Source organism: Falco rusticolus, chromosome 2 (genome assembly GCF_015220075.1).
Source record: "Falco rusticolus isolate bFalRus1 chromosome 2, bFalRus1.pri, whole genome shotgun sequence".
Lineage (NCBI taxonomy): Eukaryota > Metazoa > Chordata > Aves > Falconiformes > Falconidae > Falco > Falco rusticolus.
The window spans coordinates 81,536,405-81,563,115 of record NC_051188.1 but is presented as its reverse complement, the minus strand read 5'-3'; the positions used below and the strand labels follow the sequence as shown (position 1 = coordinate 81,563,115).

The 26,711-nt window shown below is 42.3% G+C and overlaps 1 protein-coding gene across 4 annotated transcripts in view; it reads right to left on the bottom strand.

Moving 5' to 3' along the window:
* Positions 1-25,830, bottom strand: part of LOC119143051 (amine oxidase [flavin-containing] B-like) — a 55,256-nt gene extending 29,426 nt beyond the window's left edge. For all 4 annotated transcript variants that reach the window (XM_037376832.1, XM_037376833.1, XM_037376834.1 and 1 more), the window contains exons 1-3: positions 25,705-25,830; positions 5,694-5,788; positions 4,588-4,725 (exon numbers count right to left, since the gene is read on the bottom strand). In XM_037376832.1, the coding sequence (XP_037232729.1) occupies positions 4,588-4,725; positions 5,694-5,788; positions 25,705-25,750 (279 nt within the window). In that variant the 5' untranslated portion in view covers positions 25,751-25,830. The remainder of the gene's footprint in view (positions 1-4,587; positions 4,726-5,693; positions 5,789-25,704) is intronic.
* Positions 25,831-26,711: the final 881 nt, after the last annotated feature.

Genomic DNA, 26,711 nt, shown 5'->3' with positions numbered 1-26,711 from the left:
AGCATTTTATCCTCTGGATGCGCGCAAAAGACAGACCCCTCCAGGTATATGCAATGCCAAGTGTTCCTTTTGGTACTAAGGAAACAACTAGCAGGACTTAATTCAATTATAGCCACATGAGGATTGTTTCAGGTGTAACACACGGTCAAAATAGCCAGCTACTTAAGCCAGCTGTTAGCGTTATCCGCTGGCTGCAGAGACAACACAGAGATTAAGAGGAGTAAGTGTTACTACCACTTTCTAGCAACTATGCTATAATCTGGGGAATTCCAGGAAGGATCACAGTATTATCCCATAGCAAGTTCTGGTGGAAAAAACATCTAGAAAAAATTACAAGGAGCAATAATGGCAGTGGGGGGACATCTACCAAAGACTAATGATGCTATTTTGACAAACAAGCTTTGTTGGTCTAACGTAGCCAGTAAGGAGTCTTGTTGCCATTCTCTGTTGCCAGGTTTTCATGCAAGCTCTGCATCAACAAAAATGGGATCAGAGGATGTTCAGATGGTACCACAGCAGGACAAAGAGTAGATCATCCTTACTGTATATGAAGGAATCAAGTTCTGAAAATATTAATTTGGCAAACCAGTCATACAAAGAGATGTTTCTTCACACAGGTTTAGGGTAGCAGAGTAAACCAATTCCACAGTTATCTTACTTGGCAAAGGAGCCTGTGTTACACTTGATAACATTGGTAGATTTGTGTTTTACAATGCAGGAAGTTTGCACAGCTATTGGGACAGCACAAAAGTGAAGGGCAAACTGAATTAATGAAGAAAATATGTTGATAATTAAACCTTCACAATAACTGACATGTTTTCATATTTCAAGACTTGTTTCCAGGGACTGTTAGATGGCAAAGGTAAACGTTACCTGGACTTTATGTACTTTGGTTTCTTTTCTAAAACAAAAGCTGTCATTTTGGTGAGGAAAATAAACATACTGCAAATTTACCTATCTAAGGCAAGGTCCTGAATGCTCTCTTGGGCAGCTAAGGAAAAGTCTTATTTTAAAAGTGTTTTACATCTGCCTACCAGTCCAATGGGAAGACTGTTAGATGATGACTTCTCAGATAGTTCTGCTTTTGCTTCTTAAATTTGGATTTATGAGCCTAACTTCAGTTATACTATTGAAAAGCAGTGGTGTTTGAAGCAGCAGTTTGCCTACCAAATGCTACTTGCATAGCTAGACTAATTTTTCAGCTAAAGCTGATGAACAAGTATTTACACAAGTGAAAAGAACATATTGATGTCCTTTCAAAGACCATGAAAAAGGGTGCTTAACAAGTGGAAGGAAAGAAAAAAAAATGTAGGGCAAGATGTAGGGCAAGAAATATAATTTTGACTTTCTGTGAAAATATCACGCACAATATAAGTGAGACCAAGAATAATCTCACAATAGAACCTGACATTAAAAAAGATTAAAAGGGAAAAAAACACACAACCCAATCATGCTGGTAAAGCCTAATTAGCAGAGACCCACCCAGAGATCAACAAAATGCATTCTTTTCATTTTGTAGTACAAAGAAGCTGCATATATTATTTGTATTAAAAAGCCTCTAAAATGAATTTAATTAACTATGAAAGGCTTGATTTTGCCTTTGGAAATATGTAAAACCAGCAGCTGATTTTACAAGATGCACTGTGATGCCTAATTGTGTAGTGAGAGCAGAATTAAAACCTTTAGGTTTCATTGCCTCTCTGGGTTCAGATAATTTTGTGGTCCAGAATTTAATTGCATTTGGCCACAGTCACAAAGCTTCAGTCAGCGTGTGGATTCAAATCCACACAGGGGTGACAGACCTTTGTATATTTTGGAATCTAGTTTGCACACTATGACTTGAGAGCACCACTTAGATTGTAGGGAGCACACGAGAGCATTGTCCATTTGCAGGGAAAGCATGGGCAAGCCACATGGCTGAAAGTTTGAGACCTGTAAGGAATGTATTACAGACACATGAAATGTAGAAGGCTGAAGATTATTACGCTGGTTTGGCCACACAACGTTGCATATGTTAGACATATGTGCCCATGCTGCAATTATTTAACTGTGAGTAATTCTTCAACAATGTTAATACTTTTTCACAGTTGTATAAACACAAAACCAAAAAATAAATGAAAGATTTAAAACAAATGAAACTAGGAGATTCAAAGGAGGTGCCACTGACTGTGGAACATCTCGTCTCTTTACCTCCTGCTTGGCTACCAGGGAGTCCTGGCACACACTTCTCTCCCTCATCTCCTCAGGAGCTCTCCTACAGGCAGTCACATTGGGAGCCTGAGACCACAAACTGCCTAAATCCAACCTGCAGGCTCCTAGCCTGCCTTGGGAGCAACTCAGCCAGCAGGTGGGATCTCTCTGCTTGGAGACATTCAATGCTTGACTGGGAAGGGCCCCAAGCAACCTGACCTAACTATGAGGTAAACTCTTCTCCAAGCCCACAGCAGAGTAGGAGCCTCCAAGGGTCCCTGCCAGAGCCACTTTTGCCATGGCACTATGCCTTACACAGAGCCAATCTCACACATGCCTGTCAGCACTCAGACCAAGACACCTGCTCGCATCAAATTGCCATGGATGCTTCATTGCCCAGCATATGTAAGTGCATAACCTGTCATCTGTGAGCATCTCTGTAGGTCTTAGCACAGGCACATGAGTGCTGGAGCAATCCCAGGCCCTCAGCCTCCCTCACAGCTCCCCCAGGATCTGTTTGCACAGATGCTGGCCTTAACCAAAGTAGCAAGCACCCTGTATCTCCAGGCTTGGATGGCTTGAATGACTCCAGGAGCAGAGTGGCTTCACCCAGCTCTGGATTTCTGGATACAAGTCACACTACTGTATAGATTCCCGGGACTTGTGTCCTAATGCCTTAGTGTCCCAATTCAAGGCCCTTTCTACACCCAACATACAGACAAAGCCAAGGCATGCCCCTCTCCAGCAGCCTGGGTTACAGCCCTGAATGCCAGCAAGTTTCCTCCCTGGGTAGGGAGGAAAGCTTAGAACCTTGACTAATACCAGCACTCCCCATCCTGGGCCAAAAAGTATCCACAGATGATGGCAAAAAGCTATGTGCAACCTCTGACACTTCATGCAGTAAGACACTTGTGGTCAAGAGAAAGACAGACTGTCCTTGACAAAAGCCCAAACTTTTACTTTTGTGCCATTTGTTTTCCTCACTCTAAAAGCCTATTGGAAAACAATAGGCTATTTCAACCTGCATAGTATTACCAATATCTCCTCACAAGCTTGGTTCCTAGAGATCCTAAAAGAAAATAGGGTCTAGCTCACCAAATAAGCAGCCACTTATTTGTGGTTAATAAGCTAACAATAGATCAGGCCAACATGTCAGCTTCAGCTTTGGCTTCAGTGACTTCTGGCAGCATTCTGGAATGTCTCCATGCTAGGCCAGCAAGGTTGTCCTGCGAGCTGGTCATCCTGAATGGCCACGTCACTTGTCTTCTAACATTAAGGTTTCCCCTCATGGCATGACCTCCTATTGCTGTTGAGGAGACTCTGAAGGCTAAATAGTGTGAACAAGCAGAACATTTTGCTTTGAGGATGACGACAGAGGCACATGAAAGAGAACAGTGTGGATGTACCCACCAGTTCTGCCACAGCAGAAGTAACTGTGGACAGTCACCACAGCAAATCCCTTTGAGAACATACTTTCTTAGAACAATTGTGTTCTAAAAATGAGTGGAAAAAATATTGGAAAATATATGACAGAACACCTTTTCTCTATTGCTGTTTTTAAATCTGTCAATGTTTTCTTTAACCTTTGATCAAGCACAAACTACTGTCTCACTAGTATTTTGCCAGTCATTGCACAATGGCTTTTCATAAGCATATAATGAAACTCAGTGTTATTTTCCTCAGGACTAATATAAAAATTTTCCCTTCTGTGGGAGTGCAACACTGCTCTATATCAGAAGAGGAGAAAGGATGCTCTTTTGGAGAAAGCATATTACGAATACTAAGAATATGCGAGCTTTTTAACAGCTTTGCCATAGCTGTCCTGTTTCAGATTGCGAACAGATAGTTTAGATCTGCCTCCACCAGAATGGCTCCCAGAGCCTTTCACAACGACTATTACAATGCCTTTTGCTACTCTGCATGTTAGCTTTCTCATCAGCAAAACCAGACTTAACTCTCATGTTCTTTCAGTTAGGATAATAATTGTCACTGGTTAGGAAGTCCTTCCCGAAAAATATTTCAGCCTGATGGAAGATACTTCTAGGACTTCTGAAAGGGAGTTTTAGACACTTTGGGCAGTGTATATGAGAGCTGACCTGTACGAAAGCATTTACATTGTTTGTAAACAATGAAGCTTTTTGAGAGCTTTTAAATAAGAGCTCAGACCTGAACCAAGGCATCAGCTAACAGGAGGCACCTACAGGGTACACATGTAGACGTGCATGCATACAGTAATCTGTAGGAGTTCTTCATTACCAACATACATATTTTCCTCCCAGAAACTCAAATAATGCATATTTAAACAGGCACACTCCACTGTAGCATGAATGGAAAACAATGAGAAAGGAGATCACTACAACTTGCCTGTCTACAGCAGCACACCTGAGAGCATCTTACCTTGACATGATGTATCAGGTGCTCGTCTTCATTCACTTTATACGTCTCTATTCCTAACTCTTTAGATAACCGCAGGAGACGATTTTGTGTTGGCCCCACATACGCTCCTCCAAGATCCACATACTTAACTTGATTATTCTAGTTTATCATAAACAACACACAAGGGGGTGGGGGGGTGGGGAGAAGGATTAAAAAAATATAAGCCTTATGTAAATAGCACACAAGTTAAAAGAGCAATTCAGATTAATTCTTTGCAATTCAGATTAATTCTTTAAATGAAACACTACCAAAATATTTTGGCCAAGATTCCTTCCCCCATGGAAAATTTCAGTTCTTTGGCAAAGTTCTCGGCAATTACTGAAAATCTCAGATAAGGAATTCATAACTATCTTAGCTGGCCTGTTGTTACATTACAGCCTGAACAAACACAAAAGGAGAGAGCCTGACAGGCACAGAGAGAAGGCCAGAGACATCCGTGCAGCTCTTGCTCAGTCGAGCATCTCACCAATGACTAGTTCAAAACAGACTGTACTAGGAAGTAGCACAGGTAAGGTTTTCTGATGGACAAACTGGGAGGGGGTCTCCCAGGTCCAGGCAGGGCAGAAGGTAACAGATTGAAAGGAGACATGCTGGTTCTAGTTCCCAGCCCTCCCTGCCATTCCTCTAGCCTGTGTCACTCCTCACAGGGCTTGTTACGGTTCAGCTCAAGGCTATGGTTGGCCTTATAGCTGTTTTTTCATAGACATTTCTCCTGTGTCTCTCCCCAGGAAATTATTTGGAAACTTAACTAATCATGTTCTCCTTCCCAGAGGAAAGGACTGATGAGTCCAGAGCCTGCAGATAACACGGAAATATTCTCTGCCCACCATCATGCCAGTCTTTCCCTACTCTTGCTGGTTACAATATCAAGAAATTTCCCACCTGCTAGTGCTCTAGAAATTTTCCCAGAAGTGGGTCCTCTAGCAGGAAAGATAAATAAATATATTTATGTACACTACTCATATAGTATGTGTATACTATACACCATACACGTGTATAATTATACATATGTATAGCATATACTGTATGTACGTATAGGTAGTATAAATGGGTTTGGAGATAATTACCCTTACAGTGAAAGTTCTTCCACCAACCCTGTCATTGGCTTCCAGCAACACCACATTCAAGCCTGACTCAGTCAGCAGTTTGGCTGCAGAGAGACCTAAAAGATAACAAGAAAAACAAGGAATATTTCCATATATGCGCTGCATGGCTTTTGTGACTTGATGTGTAAACACTTACGTAGGTATCCATCCAAATCCTGAATTTTTCATTGAAATACTTTGCCAGGGGGGTAAGGCAGAATTACAAAAACCACAGTAATCATGAAATGGAACTGAAGCCACATATTAAAACAGTCTGTGGTCAAATTTTATATGTACTGAGCATCTTTTGCACTCCATGCTCAGCTCTTCTGATGCATAAGCCAGCATTTGTAATGATAGTCATCGAGTAAGGCAGAGAACTTGGGCTTTCTGTTTTCTAGCATCAGCATGTCTTCTTTTGTAAACCCCCCCCCCCCCCAAAAAAAAAAAAAAAAGAGAAGTGAAGTTTTATTAGGACTGTCCTAAATTTCAAAAGTTTTCCTGTAGCTTGTTGTATGTGTCTGCTTTCCAGTTTGAATATTTTGAAGCACATTAGCAAAGTTCCCACAAAGCCAGGTCACAGGTTTCTTCTGAAGAACATATAGTCTGACTCAGAAGAGACAAAATGTGTGCTTGTGTGTGGCAACAAGAAGAGAAAAATATAGCTAAGTCTACCCCAAAAAATTGTTTCATCCCTCAGCTATTTTCTTCATAATACTTTTATTTCCATCTTGCAATTCTTTTAAGATGAGACACCAAGAGAGGGAACAATGAGAATACAGAAGGGAACATATAATTTTAGTTCCGATGCCCTAAATCCTTGATTGCAGAGAAAAATATTAACATCAGGCCCTGCAGCAAGTGTGTCAAGCTGCTATAGGAATGAAGAGAACAAGAAAGGGTGCACAACACAAAGGGAATACAGCCCACAACCTCTCAACTTCTTAAGATCACCTCTGCCTTTTACTTCAGCACACGAACTGAGATTTGTATAAACTGAGGTTCTTACTTTGGCCACATGTGAGTGAATTTCTAGAGGGACAACAAAGTGTTATATTCTAGAGGGTTGTGTCATCTTCTTGAACTGCTAGGATGTGTTGGATAAAGTTCAGCACAGGCCAAGCAAGAAGCCTGTGGTGGGATGACCTTGGCTGGACACCAGGTGCCCACCAATCCACTCTATCACTCCTCTCCTCAGCAGAATGGCGAGGGAGAAAATAAGATGAAGAAAAAAAACCCCAAAGTTTGTGGGACAAGATAAAGACACTTTAACGAAAGCAGCAGCAGCAAAAATGGTGCACACGGTAGCAAAAGAAAACAAAATAAGTTATTCTCTACTTCCCATCAGCAGGTGACGTTCAGCCGCTTCCCAGGACACAGGGCTTCAGCACACATAGTGGTTGCTCCAGAAGACAAATGTCGTAAATAACAAATGCCCACCCCCCCCTTCCTCCTTTCTCTTAGCTTTTATATCTGAGCAGATGTCATATGGCATGGGAATATCCTGTTGGTCCGTTTGGATCAGCTGTCCTGGCTATGTTGCCTCCCAAGAACTTGCCCACCCCCGGCCTACTGGTGAGTCACAGGGAATGTTGGAGAGCCAGGCCTGACGCTGTGCTGGCACCGCTCAGCAGCAGCCAAACCACTGGTGTGTTATCACCACCTTCCTAGTTACCAACACAAGCACAGCACCGTGAGCGCTGCTGTGGGGCTCAGCCAGGGCCATTACAAAGCCATATACACATCATAGTTCAGCTATCCTTTCTGGCTCTCTGCCTTGTTGCCATCAGAAAGCAATCAGTTTCTTCTCGGTGCCCTAGTACATGCAGTTTTTGAGAAGGATTTGTCCAAGCAGACTGTTCCAAGCATAAGGCAGCCATGGAAGAAATGGCAAAAGTGCTGGCAGGAAAAACAGATGGCCAGAGCTAGCATGGCAGGACTAAATATAATGATAATGAAGAAAATACAGCACCCCTGGATAGGGAAAGAATATTAATGAGAGCTACTAAAGGTGCTACAGAACATCCTGGTCATCAACTAGCGGCTTGGGAGTAGGAGAACCAGGTCCTGTTCCCAGCAGTGCAGTGGACCTGCTGCACTATGCTGGTTAAATCACTTAAGCTTTTTGTTTCCTTATCTGTAAAAAAAAAAGAAACAACGATATAGACCTATCTGTCTAAAGGATCTGACATTGTCTGAAGAAAAGCAGATGTTTCCATTAAAAGATCATACTGTCCTGCTTTTATTTCTAGTTTCATGGGCTTATTTATCTTGGGTTTTCACATGAGTGTTAGTGAGAAAACCAGTAATGACACTGATAAATGTCTTTCCATACTTCCTTATTGAGGAAATTATATTGCAAAAACATCTGGCTGGATCAGTGGCCTTAACTACACTCACAAATATTTGAAGATACCAAGGAAGAACAAAATACAGAAAACAGTTATGGTATGCAAACACAAACCAGTCCTTCAAAAAACTTGCCAAAAGAGGTTGGGTCCTGAAGGAAAAATAGTCCACAAAACTCCTAAATAAATCTAGCTTACCAGTTTGTTTCTTTTTAAAAAAAGTTGCTCTTCAAAAAAGATAAATGTTTCAGTACTTGGGATTGGATCAACAGTAGTTATTAATAATTTAGAGAATGAATGCATAATCTGAAGGATGTTGTCACTGCAGGCTTCTGTTGTCTTATGCTAACAGGTACTGACTAATCAATTAATAATACTCAGTTACCAACACTGATTAAGGAATATGAAATTTGACTTGCTTTATTAAAATCTAATGAATAAACATTTCAGTACAGCTGGGAACAAAGGCAGTTTAATTCCCAAGAGCTGAGCAGACAGAGAAGCTTGTGAAAGGATAGCTCTCTAGACTCAGATGAAATGCAGCTGATTCACAGCGATCAGCCCAGATACCACCTCCTTGTTTCCTTATGCACCTTTCATCCACCCTATTGCACCTATGTACTATTTACTCCCTACTGTTTGTTTTGGAGCAGGTGCCACTATTTTTTCTTCCCATACATTCACAGATGTACCTGTTAAAGACAGGTAACAGTTTACCATTTCCTGATGCAAATAAAAAAAATCCAAACAGTGTTGAGGGGAGGATCAGGCTCATTACTATCTCGCTGCCATCCTCCAGCAGCTCAGATCTCTGCAGAGGGAGGGATGTGTCCTTGGGGTTTGACCCTATAGTGGAAACCGTGCAGTCCACAGGGCTCCCAAACTAAGCACTTATTGACCACTTCTTTTCAAGAGCTAGTGGTCCACCCCCTTCTTTCACCTACATGACAGCTCTGTTCTGGTCCAAAGTTTGTTGGAGAAATTATGCAGATAATTGCTGACAAAGGCAGGAAACACAGTCAACCTCTAGCTCCTCCCCTTCCTCACCACAAACGTGTAACTGGTGAAAAAGGTGGAAGAAGCAAAGGCAGAGTCTCAGGAGGGTCAGATGGCACAGTGAAGAACCAGATTAAGTCTTACAGCACGCACAGTACAGGATAAGGCAAGACTGCTGTCACAGATACCACATTACAGTGCAGTATTGACAGGTGAGAATGATGCTATTTTTGGTATCTCACAAATTTGGAATCACAGTACTGCCACATCACCCCATAACTGTTCCCTGGAGCTGGACTCAAGACCCCAAATGGGCTCTTGAACTGTTACTATAATAACAGCAAGAGGACTCGGTGCTGCACAAGGAGAGCTCTGAGCCAAAGTGATACAAAGGCAGATAAGGTGCCAGGAACAGCAACAAAAACATATTGAAATGGGAATGAATACTAGCACATGAATATTGGGGCACAAGGTCGAGGTTTGCTTTTCAAAAACCAAAAATTGTTGCAGGAAACTTCTACAAACCACAGCTGCTTTTCTAGGCAAGAGTCACAGCAGCCTCTCTGTGCTTAATACTCCAATTGCTGCAAGCAGAGCAGGCACAAAACCTGTGAAGCAAAACCTGGAAAAACCTATCATACATGATATAAGATCTCTTCTTGAGAAGTGCAACCCTTCACAAGTTTCACATTTCAGCACTGCCTACGGTTTACCTCTTTGATCTCTTGCACATCACTAACAAAAGGCAGATCTTTAATATTGCCCCCATTCCTCACAAAAGAGGCAAACAGGCACATTCAAATACAAAGTTCATCCAAAAATGTGACTGATGCTGTTATGCTCCCACTTTGTGCACGATATTTTGCCACCCAGTGGCACCTTCCCCTCCTCCCAAGAAGCATTTCAACAGAATTAGATCTGAATTGCAATATAAGGGCTCAACCACTTTTGCCACCACTTCACAGAGGACAGTAATTGGGTCCAGTTTCCACTGCAGGTCAGCTTTCTTCAAGGAGCAACAGAGCGCCAAATATATATGGCAGAAAACATATGGTTAAGCAGCCTCAACTGCAGTTCTGCTCAGAGAACTGATAGGCAGATAATTAATGCAAACAAAGAAGCAAAGATGATTGGTCTTATTTGAATCCCCTGACTGAAAATACCATTGTGCTTAGAGGAAAGCCGGCAAGACTTCATCCGTCACCATAGCAACCTGGTACCCAAGCACTGCCACTCGGAGATACTGGTGAGAGATTGTCTCCCCCAGAATTTCACAATGCAACTTCAAACCACAAAAAACATTTCTCCATCGTGCAGCACTGCATTCACACAGATATTACTCAAATGTAATAATCACACTAATTATTACACTTCACCTTCAGTTTATTATTTCATCTTCAGTTCCAGCTTCTTTCCTCTGATACCTCTGTACCTGCTACACATCTTAAATCGCACCATCTGATTAAACAGCTTCATTATAACCTCACTTCCTAACATTAACAGCTTTCTTATATTAAGAGAACAGCTAATTAAGAATATATTTTTTTTAAAACGGTAAAATCTTAAATTTCTGTGCGAGGGCAGAATCCAAGCACATGTTTGGAATATAAGGGCAGAATCCAAACACGCATTTGGACTGAGAAATGTGACAAGTCATGTTTTTCATCTGACCCCCACATATTATGGACTACAATGAAGCCCTACAATCAAACACATCTGACTACCTAAAAAAACATTTTAAAGTAATTTTTTTTAAATCTGATTTAAATTTTGTAACACCACTCTTGATTTTGCCTGGAATCATCAAATTTACTGAAATACCCCTTTTACCTTAGCATTTCTGCAAAATTTTCACCAGAAAGGATATGATTGGAAGTTGTACCTCTGATACATGTCCAAATGACACTTGTGTCTTTTTCCATTTAGGTTTTGGGTGTTTTGGTTTTTTTTTCCGTAGAACACTTCTGTCATTCTCTGGACAGCTAGGCAGCCAATACACAACAGCAAGGCCACCAACAAGATTTTATTTCTTCCTTGGGCTACACCCAATTCCCTTACAGCATATGAGGGACAGGGCAGGTAGCCTGGAGGGGTTTAGGTTATAAAGCTGTAAATAAAGTTTATTTCTGAAGGCGTTCCTGCAGTTCCTGAAGTACTTTCTCTGTAATATTCACTACTTTATCATGTTCCGCCTATATTTATTATCTCCTTCCTCAGAAAAAAAAAATCTCTTCTCTACATATGTAATTATAAAAATAATCTACAAATTCTAAACTCTAATTCATGTAGGGAACAAAGAAAGAGCCTGTAAGCCACTGCCATTCATTTACTAGTGTCTAACAGGGCTGTCAAAAAATTTGTTTATCACCTTAAAAATTTCTCTCTGAAACTAAAATTGTAAGTTGAGCAGAAATAAAGGCTGCCATCGTATTGTACTAACTTGCAGGTCTTATTGTAGAACTTCCATGTCTCATACTTATATTTCCTCAGATCTGTAAAATTTGCTGATTTTTCTCTCTCCTCCTTTGTATTTTTTTATTTTGACACCAAAAGTATGTTTACAAAGTACTGCCCAGGGGAGTTTTAACATTTATAACAGATGTCAGACACTTGGGCTCTGCACACAAGTATGGGCTGTATGTGTAGATTAGAAACATCCAACACTTAAAATAGGCAAGAAGCTTATATACCTTTATACCTTTGTTGTGCTTCCACAACTTGGATATACATGTGTGAACAAGCTCTACACTGGCTCGGTTAACTGCTGACAGCATCCCCCTTGACATCATGTGTTTGAGCAGTGGCTAACACCTGGTTTTCCCAGTGTATTTGCAGGTAACAGCTGCACTGCAAAGTCATCCTCCAGGCAGTCACCTGAAGGCTCAAGCAAGTCTGCATGAGAAAGGGCTGCCATAACATACCTTGTAAATAAAGGCAAAACTGACGAGTTTCTTGAGGACTTTTTCCTGGCTTTCAACTGTTCAGCTACATCTAAATAACTGTCTGCCAAGATGTCAAGTAACAGCTGCTTCTTCACCCAGAGCCAGTGGGCAGAGCAGCCCGCAGCACCCGAGCCTGAGCCTGAGCACCCTGATGGGATCCAGGGCAGTAAACAAACACAGCATGAGGCTCAACAGGAGGGATCTGTGACAAAATGTACCTTGGAAATGGCATCATACTTTGCCGCAGAACAAGCACAGCCTTGAGGTCAATGGACAAACTGTGGCATGTAAAAATGTTTCACAAGACTGATAGCAAGAAAAGGAAACATACCATATAAACAAATAAGAGCTGAGTTCAGGGTCACTAAAGTAAATGAACTCAAGTATTTCTTAACATAATTATTAAAAAATATTAGTCAGATCACCTTTGTCCATGGACATTTAATATTTTGAAGCTGTTATTTTAGAAATGTCAGGATTTATATTATTATTATTCTTGATCGCGAGACTAAGTCTCATTTTGACCAGAGGGGCCAGGAATTTAATTTCTTTTCTTAATGAAAGTGGTGAGTCTCACAAAAATCACAAAACCTGAACTAGCTGAAGTGTTAAGAAAAACCAGCAAACTTGTAAAAAAAACTATAAAAAGTTACAGAAGCTTGTATCCCTGTGGGATCACATGGGAAATACAATTTCCCTCACTATTAGATTTCTTTATACGGCAGCCTTACCTACCATCTCTGATGCTCAGAAATACATACAAAATGCATACAGCAAATAAATTAAGTTTGGCCAAAACTGATGTACTGTACCCAGTGAAACAAAATCCATCAACCCCTTTGTTACTGATCAACACAGCTGCAGCATTTGACCTAGGGCAACAGGAAGAAATAGAGGAATATGCCCCAAGCAGTTGAGAGAAATTGTGGGGGAAGCAAAAATCCATTCCTTTGACCAGGAATACTTTCTGGGTAAGTTCCTAGTATCTAAAAATTGAATCAGTTAAGATCCAGTGGAAGAATCCTGTTTGCTGTTGCTTAGACCTAATTACACTAAAATTCAAATAAAACCCCTCTTTGTTTATACTCGGGGTTCTCTGACTTCCTTTTAAGAGATGTCCCAAAACCACCATGTTCAGTGCCACTGGTGTAATACTGTTTGTATGCCACTGCGACACTGAAGGGATGGAGGGCAGAACAGAGAAGAGGCATGTTCTTATCTGCAGCTAGGCAGCCATTTTGCACCAGTAGGTTTTCTCCTTCAAGTCTTCTAAAGTTTCTCTATTGCATTACTGTGTTAGAAACTGCAGTTTAATAGCATTGCTTTTGTTTGTGTTGGCTGCTCTAATGAACACAATCCAATTACTGCTTTTCCACTGAGAGATTGAATCTGGCGCTGTTTACCTTTACTTCTGTCACTCATCATTAGCCAGCTAAAATGTTTTAATTGAAATAATGGCTTGAGACAATAATGCTTGTAAGGCATTACAGATAAGGATTGTAAGCAAAATAAAAAAACCAAAGCAACAAATAAAAAAGCAAAACCAACATTGGCCCAGGGTCTGGGTGACTTAAGGTGATACAGGCATTTTTTGTAATTTTCATCATGTTATAGAAAGGTCAAGGGATTTTGCTCTTGTGAAGAATACTATCCCTTTATAAACTCGTGAGCATGATACAGAATTGTAATGGGAGCACCGCAACAGAGATAGCTAAAAGCACACTGCCTGAAACTCAGTTCACATCAGGCTGGCACACTGCTATCAAAAACGGTGAGCATGAACAGTGGTCAGTTTTCCTGCTTCACTGATTTCTTAGTCCTCTGCAAGACAAGGTACACAGCATGCAGACTGCTCCAAGAGTTGTCTAGGTGACGATACTTCTGAAAAGCACAGGGCTACAAACCTGAGATACCGCAACCTGACAGTACCTCTTGTTAACTTGGCCCCACACCTACATCCATACGCTTTCAGGGTGAAGGTAACCTTTTAACTTCTCTAATTTGGGCAACCTTTACACAGGTACTTTAGATATCTGACTCAATTTCATGGAAGAAAGTACAAAAAATATCAGAATCTAAAAACATGGTAGAGCTGGGTGTCTGTACATTGTCACTCTTGGATATTCTCAATGTCTTACCTTCACGTGCTGAATAGTACAGTGCAAGGTATCAAAGCAACTCTTTTTTGATACAAGTATTTTGACCATGGGGGGAAATACTCTCCGTTCTTAAGCTGTTTCACTGTGCAGCAATGAGTGTGATTAAAATTAATATCACTCACCTACAACATTCAAGAACTTAAAAAATAATAAAACAATACAATTACCATTTCACAAACCCCCAGGAACAAAAAAAAAGACATTATCGATCTGCCTATCTGCTTAAAACGTACATTTATGTAAAATATTTGTACAAAGGACATAACATTTCTGCCTAGGATACAGTGCTCTATGAGCAAATATAATTTATTTCGGTTAGCCTTTCATTGTCTAGCCAAGGCAATGAGTTTTGCTGTCTGAGCACTGGTTCTGTAACCTTGTCACTGAGGTCAGTATGAGCATCCCCATGAGTTAATGTGACTTTATGTAAGCATAAACTCTAGTCCCAACTTCCTGTGATCTCTTCACCCTGGCAGTGCTCTTAGATGATTCATCCGTGATGCAGGGAGCAGTATTTATTAAGCAGAGTTCTTAAAACCAACATTAAAAACATTCAGTCTACATTTGCCCCAGGCATCGTACCTGGTTAAGTGATACAGAGCCTGGCCAGCTACAAGCAAGACAAGCAAAGTGGTGGTGCCTTAAGCTCAAGCCCTGCCAAGCATGGCATGAAGACAGCTTTTTGTGTTTGAGTGGAAACCCAGCACCTCCAGTGCAGTGGTGCCCAGGCTCAAGTGCTGAAGCCACAGCTGCTCTGTCCTTGCCCAGGGCTTCCCTTTAGTTTCCATTGCATTTTTACATTTGACATTTCCAGTGAAACTTGAGATTGACAAAACTGGGGACTCCAGCATTTCAAAGGATGAGAATTTCTAATATCAATAATTTACTCAGCATTCTGTTCATTTTATGGACTTGTCAGGTCTTACACATGGAGCAGTACACCCATTCAGTGCCCACCTCACACTTCGAAAGCAAGAGTCAGGAGCCTGTTTCTAGGCTTCAATCAGGTAAAAAAAACCAAACAAAATAAACAAAAATCCCCCAATCAAACACCACCACCACCACCCCGCATTCTGCATATCCTTTTGTTATCATCTGTACTGCAGTATTATCTCACACTTTCAATCGCGGGGCCTCCCTTGGCTTAGGTCATCCCTTTCTGCTAGTTCGTAACCCAGCTGCCTAAAACCACAACAGACAGAGGGAAGAAACTAAGGAGATAAAGAGGACTGAGGAGGCAGCGGTACAACAAACATACCATAGCACTGAACAAAGCTTAGCACAATGAACTGGCTGAGGCAATATATGGGTAATTTACTAAAAGCATCCTTTTAGGCATTACTATTATGAAGACATATACAAGCAAATAAAATACCAGTCAGATTCATTCTGAAAAAGTTTTGCCTTCCATATACAGCAATGTGGGGGAAAAAAGACAAAGCTAGGTCTGGAAAATTTTGCAAAATTATGCAACAGTTGCCTCAGAAGAGAATTGCTTATTTGTTTTGCTGTCTTGCATGTTCTCCAGCAAGGAATTCATTTTTCAGTTGCCCAAGAAAAGTAAATGCTCAAAATACATAATTAGATAGAAGATGTGAACTCAAAAAATAAACACACTATAATTCTCATATCTTGATGTTAAAAAGTAACACGATTTTCCAGATTTCTCAGTATCTACTAGCGTTCACCTAGAGAAGGTAATTTCTCATGGCAGCTAGCAAAGCCCTCAGCAGAGCCACCATGCCTTCATTCCATGGCTATCCATTTTGTTTCACGTTTTCCTTGATCTTCAGCTAACTATTTTTAACAGCTAACCCAGCTGCACCTAATAATTATGGATTTATATTGGACATATCTCAGTGTCACTCAAATATCCACCAAGCCATGCACCAGTGACCCTCTGGAAATTCCTATCATCGTCATGGCACACATATACAAGTAGGTAAGCACACACATGCACACACAGGCTAGACACTACTAGCTTGAAAAGTGTACAAGGATTTGTGAACATTTTATCTATTTGAGTAACTGAAAAACAAAGATGAAACCCAGCATTTCCCAGCATCCTGTATAATCACTTTACATGCCAGCCAGCTCTTTGCTGATAGCCCAAACAGACCACTTCATTTCTTGATGGCCAGCTCAGAATGAGCCATTCCCTGGCTGAGATACCAAAGGCTGAGAACATAGATGTGATTCAGAGAAGGCCAAAAGGGAGCTACTGAATAAGATTTTCAAGTGACTACAAGTGACTATCTTCCCTCCATCTCTAAGTGCAGGCAGGAGAAAGCTTGAGCCAAACAGCTCATAAAAACATCAGCATTATGAAAGAAAAAAATTCTACCATTAGATTTATACTGTTCTGATATGTGTGGGGGAAAAAAAGGCAAAGGAAGCATAAAGGAAGAGAGAAGTACCTAAGATGTAAAATAAAAGAATCTACACTCTTTCCTTTCCTCATTTGTGCTCACTATTTAGCTTAACTCACTGATTCAACCTCTGGCCAAGCTAGCCTCAAAAAAAATTAACTTATATTGGAAAAGAAGAGGTGTCTTGCTCCAATATTTAATGCATTCAAACACAGATCTATCACTCAAGCAAACAGGGTGCAAGTTTATATGCAAGCTACCCAGGAATCATGACGCATAGTATGAACCGGTTGTTCAGTCGGCTGTTGCTGTGTGCAGTCAGCCAGACAGCATTCAATGTTTTATATATGAATTATACCATCAAGATAAAGACCAGCTGGCTGGGAGGCAGGAGGCTATACAGGCATCTCTCTGCCCCACCCCCTTCACTCCCAGCTGAGTTATATCGTGGAAACTGAAAACCATGAAGCTGAATAGTACAAAGTAAGATGAACAAGTTTCAAATGAATTAAAACTTCATGGAACTCTTTAACCACCTGAAACATGCTGAACACTGGTTGCCACCATAACCTAATTCTTGTAAACTGCAAGATGCCAGAGGCTGTAATGAACCACAGCCAGGCTCTTCAGTGTTAAGCCAGTGTTAAGAATTAGCACATCTATGATATATTTTGCCATACACACCAGTTACCAGAAGTAGTGCAGGAGGTCTCACACTTTCTAGACTGGACAGCCCTTTCTTCTGGGAATGGTCTGCGCTTTGTGTTGCCCCGTCCTGTCCCCTGCTCTCCTTTCTTCTACACAAGCACACATAGACCCCCTATGAAAATCCTGATGCCCATCATTTCCTTGAGCAGTTCCTTGCTCTCCATCCATAGCTGCTACTGCTCCTGATACCATCAAGAACCCATCCCACCTTAAACTGAGTCCATCCAGCCGAGTCCCATGGGGCTGTGAATGGCATGGGGACAGCAGCCCCACATGCTTGCTAGTGAGGTGGGAACATCAGTCTGGCAATAGGGGCAGCATGAAGAAGGACATTGGAGAGAAGAGATGCGGGACAAGAAAAAGAAGCATTGAATTCCCTTGGGCAGCTTTGTCCCTGAAAATATTTCACGCTCTCTTTGGAAGCCTGGTCTTCCCATAAATAACATTATCACCATTTCTTACGTCAATGAAATTCCTCTGTGGCTTGACAGGCACTTTCCAGCATCTTCTTTTTTGCTGACTTATCCAGAACTCAGGGTCTCCACAACGATGAAGACCATTCCTCTTTCTATTCCCTTACAGAACTCCAGCCCCAAATATTGGTCATAATAATGGTTTGTGGAATAAATGAAGTTCCTAAGGGACTTCACAGTGACATTACTTTTAAGCAAGTTGTTTGAACAGAAGACTAACAAGACAGAAAAGGCTGTGCAAAAATACAAGTGCATAGGTGGGTTATTTAAAAGAATGCCAGACATTCATGGTTAAAATACCAACACTGACCAGTGAAATCAGCAAAACCAACCTTTAAACAAGGATCATACAATGTAACAAAATATAAATCTTAGATACAAATCAGTCCATAAGGAAATAAAGCTAGTGAATTACATGAACGATCACATTTTGACAAACCATCTCACAAGGCAGCAAGAACCTTAATACCTGACATAAGTTTACAAGGATGAAAGAGGTTATCAGCCCAGAAAGAAAATAATGTTAAGTTCAAAAATGGCTGCGTAAAAATTAAATTATTGAAACTGTAATGAGAGGAGTGGAATTTCCTCAAGAAATTGAAGGCGCTGGCTGAAGCTCTGGAGTCCTCAGTACAGGAAAGACATAGAACTGTTAGAGCAGCTCCAGAGGAGGCCACAAATATGACCAGAGGGCTGGAGCACCTCTCCTGTGAGGAGAAGCTGAGAGGGCTGTGGTTGTTCAGCCTGAAGAATAGAAGACTCTGGGGAGATCTTACTGCAGCCTTTCAATACTTAAAGAGGGCCTGTAAGAAAGATGAAGACAAACTTTTAAGCAGGGCCTGTCACAACAGGGCAAGGGGTAATGGTTTTAAACTAAAGGAGGGCAGATTCAGATTAGCTATAAGGAAGAAATTTTTTATGATGAAGGTGCTGAAACACTGGAGCAGGCTGCCCAAAGAGGTGGTAGACGCCCCATGCCTGGAAACACTCCAGGCCAGGTTGGATGGGGCTCTGAGCAACCTGATCTAGGTGAAGATGTCCCTGCTTATTGCAGGAAGGTTGGACTTGATGACCTTTAAGGGTCTCTTCCAACCAAAACCATTCTATGACTCTATGAATGATGACTGATTTCAGAAACATAACTGAGAGCTTTGCAAGTGCATCAAGACAGTCTCTGTAAAGGAAAACCAAAAGAAGGTCCTCAATCCGCTATGGCATTGCTCAGCAAACTTTTGTAACTATGGTAAACTTCACCATTGTATCAGTGCACTCTGCGAAGTAGCTGCTATCGAACTGACACAAAACACAAAGGCAAGCGAGTCCTGTTCTGGGAAGGGGCAGTGAGACAATATGGCTTTTTATCTTTAAGTGACAGAACTACTTAACTACAGTTGTCAGTTCTGCTACAGAGAAGGAAAACTGCGCCAGTGGGAAACGTGCCAAAATTATCCAGATTGTTTACATACAGAATAGTAACTCTGAGAATAAAAGCCTTCTCAACTGACTAAATTATGAATAAGGCCTAATTCATTGTCATTAACTGTGGTGTAAGACATTAAGTACAGAGCAAACTTGGTTTTATGATACTACAAGCAGCACTGGAAGTTTACCTGTGGGACTATCAGCTCACATTGGCTCAGGCTTGCCTGGTTAGGCAGTTACAAACATGCCTACTTCACTTTTTGCCACAGTTCTCCACCTTTTGATAATACCACCCCCACTCACCAGCTGTGCTTAATCCTTACATCCTCCTGAGATCATGTTAGGACAGCCCAAACACTCCCAGGACGGAGCCAGGGCAGCAGGCTGCTCCTCACAGCCCCTGCAACTGCAGGCACTGCTATTTGACCTGGACTCACGTCACTGTGTCATTTGACATCTTACTGTTTGCTGGAGACTGACCCTGAGGTTACTCGCTACAGGGGAGGAGCATGCTGAATTATGTGTCTTCAAAATTACTCCTGTCCCTTAACAGCGCCAAGGAGTTAAAATGAGGAAATCAAAATTCAAAAGTACACAGAATGGTGATCTTTTGGTAATCTCTTGATGCTACAAGAAAATTAAAGAAAGAAAAAACTACACAAGACAGAGGATGCAGGTGTACATCTGCTGTGAGGATGACCAAGTAAACTATTTTTAACTGTGTCATCATGGAAGAAGAGCACAAAATTGAAATGCTTACTCCTTCCATGTTACTACCTTTGAACTGCAAAGCCAAAAATATCCCAAGACAGGAAGTTTGCAGTGTCTATGTTAATATACAGTGCAGAATAGCAAATCTGCAGAGTAAAACAGTTGTATTCTGAATACCCAGTATCCATACTATATACATTAAAGGGGCTTTATTTCAGAGTAGCTCTTGTATGACCCTACAGGCTGAATCCCCATTAGGGATTGAAGCTCAAAAGGTGAGCTCATAGAGCATGTCTTCCCATTTGGTTTTATGCAAAAAGGAATCCAACGAGTATGCTCTAAGCCTGCTCTGTGGTGCACACTATAAAGCAGTAAGTAGCATCAATCAGATTTGCTCAAGGTACACACTTGATCTGACCAATACATTAATGCAGATGAATACGTACCACCACCAGCAGTGTGATTAGGTTCTAGTCAAGTGCTAGACTAGACTGACAAATCTACCCAACTAAAAGCACCACTGAGGCTCTTTGTCCAAGTAAACAATGCACTGAACTTTCTTACATAGTACTTTCAGCCTCTCCTGTCTCTACTGTTGCTGTCAAAAGAAGATGCAATTCAGCAGTAAAAATAAGAAGATCCTGTGGACTTACATAAACTGCTACACACAAACTTGGGCTCTCCACCAGTTATTTCCATAATAGCTACCCAGGAATCCCTTGCCCAAATTTTTGCTATCCTAACTGACCTTTTTTGCTCTTTCCAGGGTGGTTTTCACATTTTTCTGAACAGACTGAATGAACTTTCCCTAATAGCACCCTTTCATAATGATCAATTAAGCTAATGGAAAAGCTCTGAACCTTGGCAGATGAGATAGCTCCTGCAGGTAGACTGGAAAGCTTCTTATCAAATCAACTTTCAGACCAATCAGGAGGCATCAGTCAGTAAATTAAAAGTGCTGTCCCTGCTGCCTAGGCTACCAAACTGTTTCACAACATTATGCAGTTGCTTTCTGTCGTGTTTACTGTATATTGCCTTTTTTTTTTTTTTTTTTGTGAAAAAAATATCTAGAAATCAAATGGGAGGTTCCACCTAACTGCCTCATACTCCTTCACAGTAGCCATGAGAATAGTTGAACACAAAAGGAAGAACCACCTGATGGCAGATACAGAGACATATGACTGAAAATGTGAGCTAGGAGCTTCATCATGTCAACTGACAGGGAAGTGCCCTGGATTACCTTTGCTGCAGTGCATCTCAGAGAGGGTGGTATCCCTCGGAAAGGGTCACAGTCCTTCCACAGACACATCCACTCCATTTCACACGTTCACAACTATTTAATCCATGCCCTCATTTTGTTTTGATCTGGGTTTTTACCTCTCCAAATGGGCATCTAGTATAGGAATCCTAGGCTAGTAACGTTCTCCAAAAATAGTGTCTCATTTGGTAAACTATCTTTTCAAAGGAGGACTATTATGACATTGTATATTACTAGAACAGAGCAAAACTAAACAAGTTACTAGCGAAGATTATGCACCTCATGTATACTTTTCTTACAACATATTCCAGTTTTGTTTTGAAAAATAATTTTGCCCTCTGCTTCAGTCTATTTTAAAACAGATTGAACATCTTCAGATAATAGCCCCCAAAATACCTAACTTGGTTTTGTTTGTTCTGTTTTATTTTGGTTTTAAAGTAATTTGAAACTGGCTCACAGATGCAGTGAGCACTACTGTAATTATACAGCATATTAGGTCGTCTCATACAAATACAAAGCAAGGCTTAAGAAAAAAAGTACAGAGCACAGTGGCATCTCAATAACAGAAGAACAGGTATCTAAATATTTTAAGAACCTAATGTCTGAATAGAAATATTTTATCTTACAGTAGGCCACTAAGTATACTTCAAATAACATTCACCCTAATTAAGAAAAAGCTTCACCTTTCAGGGAAAAAAAATATCTGAATTTGATTGTAAAATCTGTGCAACAGAAATGTAAGAGAAACATTTTCTTAAGTAAGACTGGCATAACATTAGGATAAAATCTGATAACTTCTTTGAAAACAAAAAAAGGGAAGAGGTCCTCATGGCAAAAGCAGGGACAGGAAGGCACTTTTGAAAACACATGGAGAGTTTTAAAATAAACCTCCAAACAGATTCCAAGATTTGATTTTAAGAAAATGTCATCATTGGTGTCTCAACTAAGAAGATAAGCAAGCTTGATGACACAACCTCATAGTTTTCTCATAGTCTTTTCCGTCCTCATGATTAAGGAGCCCTTCAAAGAGAAAGAGACAGCTCTGAGCAAACAGAAGAACCTGTCATGATGCAAGTTCCAGCTCTATGAGGACCTGTTATGTTTCTGATCTAAATATTCTTTCATACCAGGCATACTACACACTGTGTGTGGCTAAGTGTTTTCATATACACATTTTTAAGTTGGGAAATTTTCTTTTAAAATATTCCTTTTTAATCTATACCATTCACAAAAATTTGAAGGCCAGCAGGTTGAGGGAGGTTATCCTCACCCTCTACTCTGCCCTGGTGAGGCCACATCTGGAGTGCTGTGTCCAGTTCTGTCCTCCCCAGTTCAGGAGAGACAGGGAACTACTGGAGAGGGTCTGGTGGAGGGCTACAAAGATGATTAGGGGAATGGAGCATCTCCCTTACAAGGAAAGGCTGAGAGAGCTGGACCTGTTTAGCCTGCAGAAGCGAAGACTGAGAGGGGATCTTATCAATGTCTACAAATATTTTAAGGCCAAGTGTCAAGAGGATGGAGTCAGGCTCTTTTCAGCAGTACCCAGTGACAGCACAAGGGACAATGGGCACAAACTGAAACACAAGAAGTTCCATCTGAATATGTGGAAAAACTTCTTTACCTTGAGGGTGGCAGAGCACTGGAACAGACTGCCCTGAGAGGTTGTAGAGTCTCCTTCTCTGGGGACATTCCAAACCCTTCTGGACATGATTCTGTGAACCTGTTCTAGGAGAACCCGCTTCAGCAGGGGGTTAGTCTAGATGATCTCCAGAGGTCCCTTCCAACTCTGGCCTTTCCGTGATTCTGTGACTTCAGCAGAAGTTTCACCCATAAAACAGAATCTACTCCTTAGTAAATCCTCCTGTTCCTCAAAGGTCTTCAATTAGCATCAACTGTACTGAGATGATCTGAAATCTTCAGAGAAGCCACAGACTTTTCTTGTAGACTTGAAATAAATTAATGAAGACTAAATTTGAGTAGATTTTCATTACATAACACTTAAATTAGCCAGTTCTTTAGGTTTATTCTTTGCTTTTCAGCAAACCTGCAATAAAGGACACTGAAAATGATTCAGCAAAGTAATTAACTTTAGATAAAACATCAGCCCCTTCAGAGGAGAACAGTGACTTCCAGGGTTGTGAAGGACTCTGCACTGCTATTCCATTATCAGGTTTTTTTACTCTTTAAATTTTAGACCCTACTAATCAAATCTGTGTAAAATGACAGGCAGAACTGCTGCCAAAGAGGCTCAGAATACTGCAAAGGGACAGCTTGCATTAACCTAAATAAATAGAAAAGAGAAAGCTGAGTGGCATCTCTGCAACCTGTTTGTTCACGTTCTCACATCAGCCCAACAACTTTTTTTTTTCTGCTTTGCTTACACTGTAGCAGCTAACTTGAGCACACCTGAACACTACCAGAGATTTCCACTGGCGCACAGCTGTGCACCAGCTGATGCCTTCCTCACCTAAAGGCAGTAACAGTACAGTCTCAGGTGGCTCAAAAACAGTGACTTTCTGAAGGAACGCACATCAAATCTGGAGCAATAACAAACCTCCAAGGAGCGACCCATTTTAAAAATCACATGGTTCATTCTCCAGTGGACAGAAGACGTCTCTGTAGCAGTTTGGCATTTAAGCAGCTTTCAATCAGAGCAAGGAGATAGAAAACCATAGTTTCACCACCTGACTGCAAGGTCAATGATTTACAGAGAAGTGTGCAGGCAGAAGACAGAGGTGGATCAGGAGTGGTAACTAGTAGCTAAACGGAAGTGACTGAAGAAATGTGCTTACTCATTAATAATTTTTGTGCACGTGTATTTTTCCAGCCTCTGTGTGAGGGCAGGAGAAAAGTTGCTACAGCATGAAACCAAAGTGCTTTAGCGAAGATCTGGTGTAAAAAGAAGTAAATAGAAAAATGGTTCCTTACACCCCCTGCCACTTGCTGCTGTCTGCAGGTAGCAAACAGTGAAGCATACCATATGGCACAGCACTGCTTCTCTGTTCCAACTGCTCTTTCAAAAAAACCTGTGTGGGCTGTGCAGGCCTGCCATGAAAATATTCCCATGGCAACCATGAAAAACAAGGGTATATTAAAAGCTGTTACACTAACCCATTCAACAGAGGAAATGTAGCACTACGGCCATACAAAAATACCACACTGGAAATGTTTCGGTTTAGAAGGCATGAATAGTTACCACTGGTTAATCTTCTGTAATTGACTTCCACTGTGAGACATGGTCTCAGTCAAAAACTAGCCATACCACTGGGTTCAGAATCAACTGTGCAGTATAGAAAAGCAATGGTTAATTTTTGCTAATCTCATAAACATACTTGAAACATTCAATTATTCGGCAGTTTATCAGAGAATCATCCTTAGGAAATAATGCCAATGATTTTGTTCACTGCATTTTGTATATCATTCAAATTGCACACCTTAATATAATGGTTAAGCAGACATCTAGAATTATATATAAAAAATAGTTGAAATTAAAAGCCATGTAAAAAAAGGATGAATAAATTCATGTTTTGTAACACATCTCGAGTAATTTGTTTGCAGCTTGGCCAAAGATATTACTTGGATCTGTGGATGTATGCATACTTATTACGCACTGAGGAGATTAACATACAGCACAGGAGCTATCACACTGCATAGCTCCCAATGCTAACAGGCTAAAAAGCAACTGTTTTGATATGTCAATGTCAAAGACACAGGAAAAAAATTATCTACTGGCCATACACAATTTATTTGGCATGTGTGTCTGAAAAAAATGCATGAGAGAGAGAGATTCACTCTGGGCAGGCACAGAGGTCTTCTAGCCAGGATTAGGTTAAAAGAGCAGATGGCCACTCCATGCAGGATGGCTTACAGGCTGCTGTCCATTCCTGCTGGACTGATCATGCTCTCAAATCCACACCTGTCTGAGTGAGGAACTAGAAACTTACTGAACAACACAACTCATTTCAGGCATTTTTCCTTTAAGCGTCTACCTGTTCTAAACAGACGACACCCCAAGATTTAAATTAGTCCTATATGACTGTGACCAAGGGCCTCTGCACAACAGCTGTGGGTCAGCGCAGCCACAGCACGTACAGCTTCACCTGCCCAAAACTTCCAGGGTCTCCAGTAAGGATTACACAGGCTCAGGGGATGCTGGGGCTGGACAGTGGAAGAACCAGAAAAATAAAAAAATAATAAATGAATAAAATAAAAATTATCGAAATGAAAAAAATAAAATTAATAAAATAAAGATTAAGAAAATGCTGCCTGCACCATGCGGCATTCAGCCTGAATTATGGGGACCGGACTCGGCCAGCTCCGCCGAGCGGGTCGGGACGCGCTCGCACCTCGGGCTTCCCGGAGAAGGGCCGCCCCGGCCGGGGAGGAGGCGAGCACCGGCCCCGCCGCCGCCGCGATGCTCCGTCCGCCACGCCGGGACCGCCGCCCTCCCCCGGCCGGCCCGACCGGCCGCTCTGCGGGGCACCCGCGGCGACGGCGCCCGAGCAGGCTGCGCCCCGGGTGCCGCCACCCGCCCGGCGATGGGTCGCCGCAGGCTCGGCGCCTCAGGGGCTGACAGGACCCCCCCCGCCCCGGGCCGCCGGACCCACCTGAGATGCCACCCCCGACCACGACCACATCGTAGCTCTCGGTCATGGCTCTGCCCCCGCCCCGGCCACTCGCTGCCTCCCGCGGCGGCTCTGGGCTGGCTCCGGCGTCGCCCAGGCGGACCCCACCTCGCCCCGCCCCGCCTCGCCGATGGACGCCACTTCCCGCCGCGTCATGCGCGGCCGAGGGCTGGCGGCGTCGCGTCCCGCCGCGCACCGGGGGCTGCGCCGGGCCCGCCGGGGGGGGGGCCGCCCGGGGCGTGGAGCGAAGGGGTCCTGCTGAGGGACCGCTGACACTCCGGACATGGGTGACCCCTCGCACCGGCCTCACTCACCCAGGCGAGAGCCACAGGTGTTGCTGTTTTCACTCCTGCCTCCCGGAGGGTCTGGAGGGGCAGCATGGCCCTGGCTGAGGAGCGCAGTCCCCGAGGTGCTGCAGCCACGGGCTCACCATCCTCCGCTCCCCAAAAGCCATGGGAATGTTGGAGCCTGTTTCTGCACCCTCTGCAGCCACCCAGAGGGGACCTTTTGCTGCCAGGGCTGGTGGTACGGACTTTGGAAGACCAGTTAGTGCTTTTCTTGCATGTCGCTCAAAATGAGCTGCGCCTTGTGCCAATACAGTTCATGATGCTCCATGGTGGCATGCATCAGTGCTCCTCCAGATCAGCCTCCACACAGAGTGGTCTGCTGTGAGCCCCAAGAGACACACACATAGGGAAAAGGACTGGCTCATCCAGAAGCAACAGTGTCATCAAATTCACCCAGAGCCTTTAGGCTGGTCCCCTACACACCTAAACGGTGTTTTCTGTTGCTTCGGTTTCTGCTTTACCATGGGGTTGTCTCCAGGATAACTGGCTTTGGGGATGGTCAAAGCATGCAAACGTTCCGTCAGGCCTATCTGTACAGATCACACCAGGAGTCATGTCAATCACACCTGAACTTCCACACTCAGCAGGCTCAAGGCAGAAGGCACCCAGCTCCAAGACTCCTCCGAGCCAAAGACACTTGTT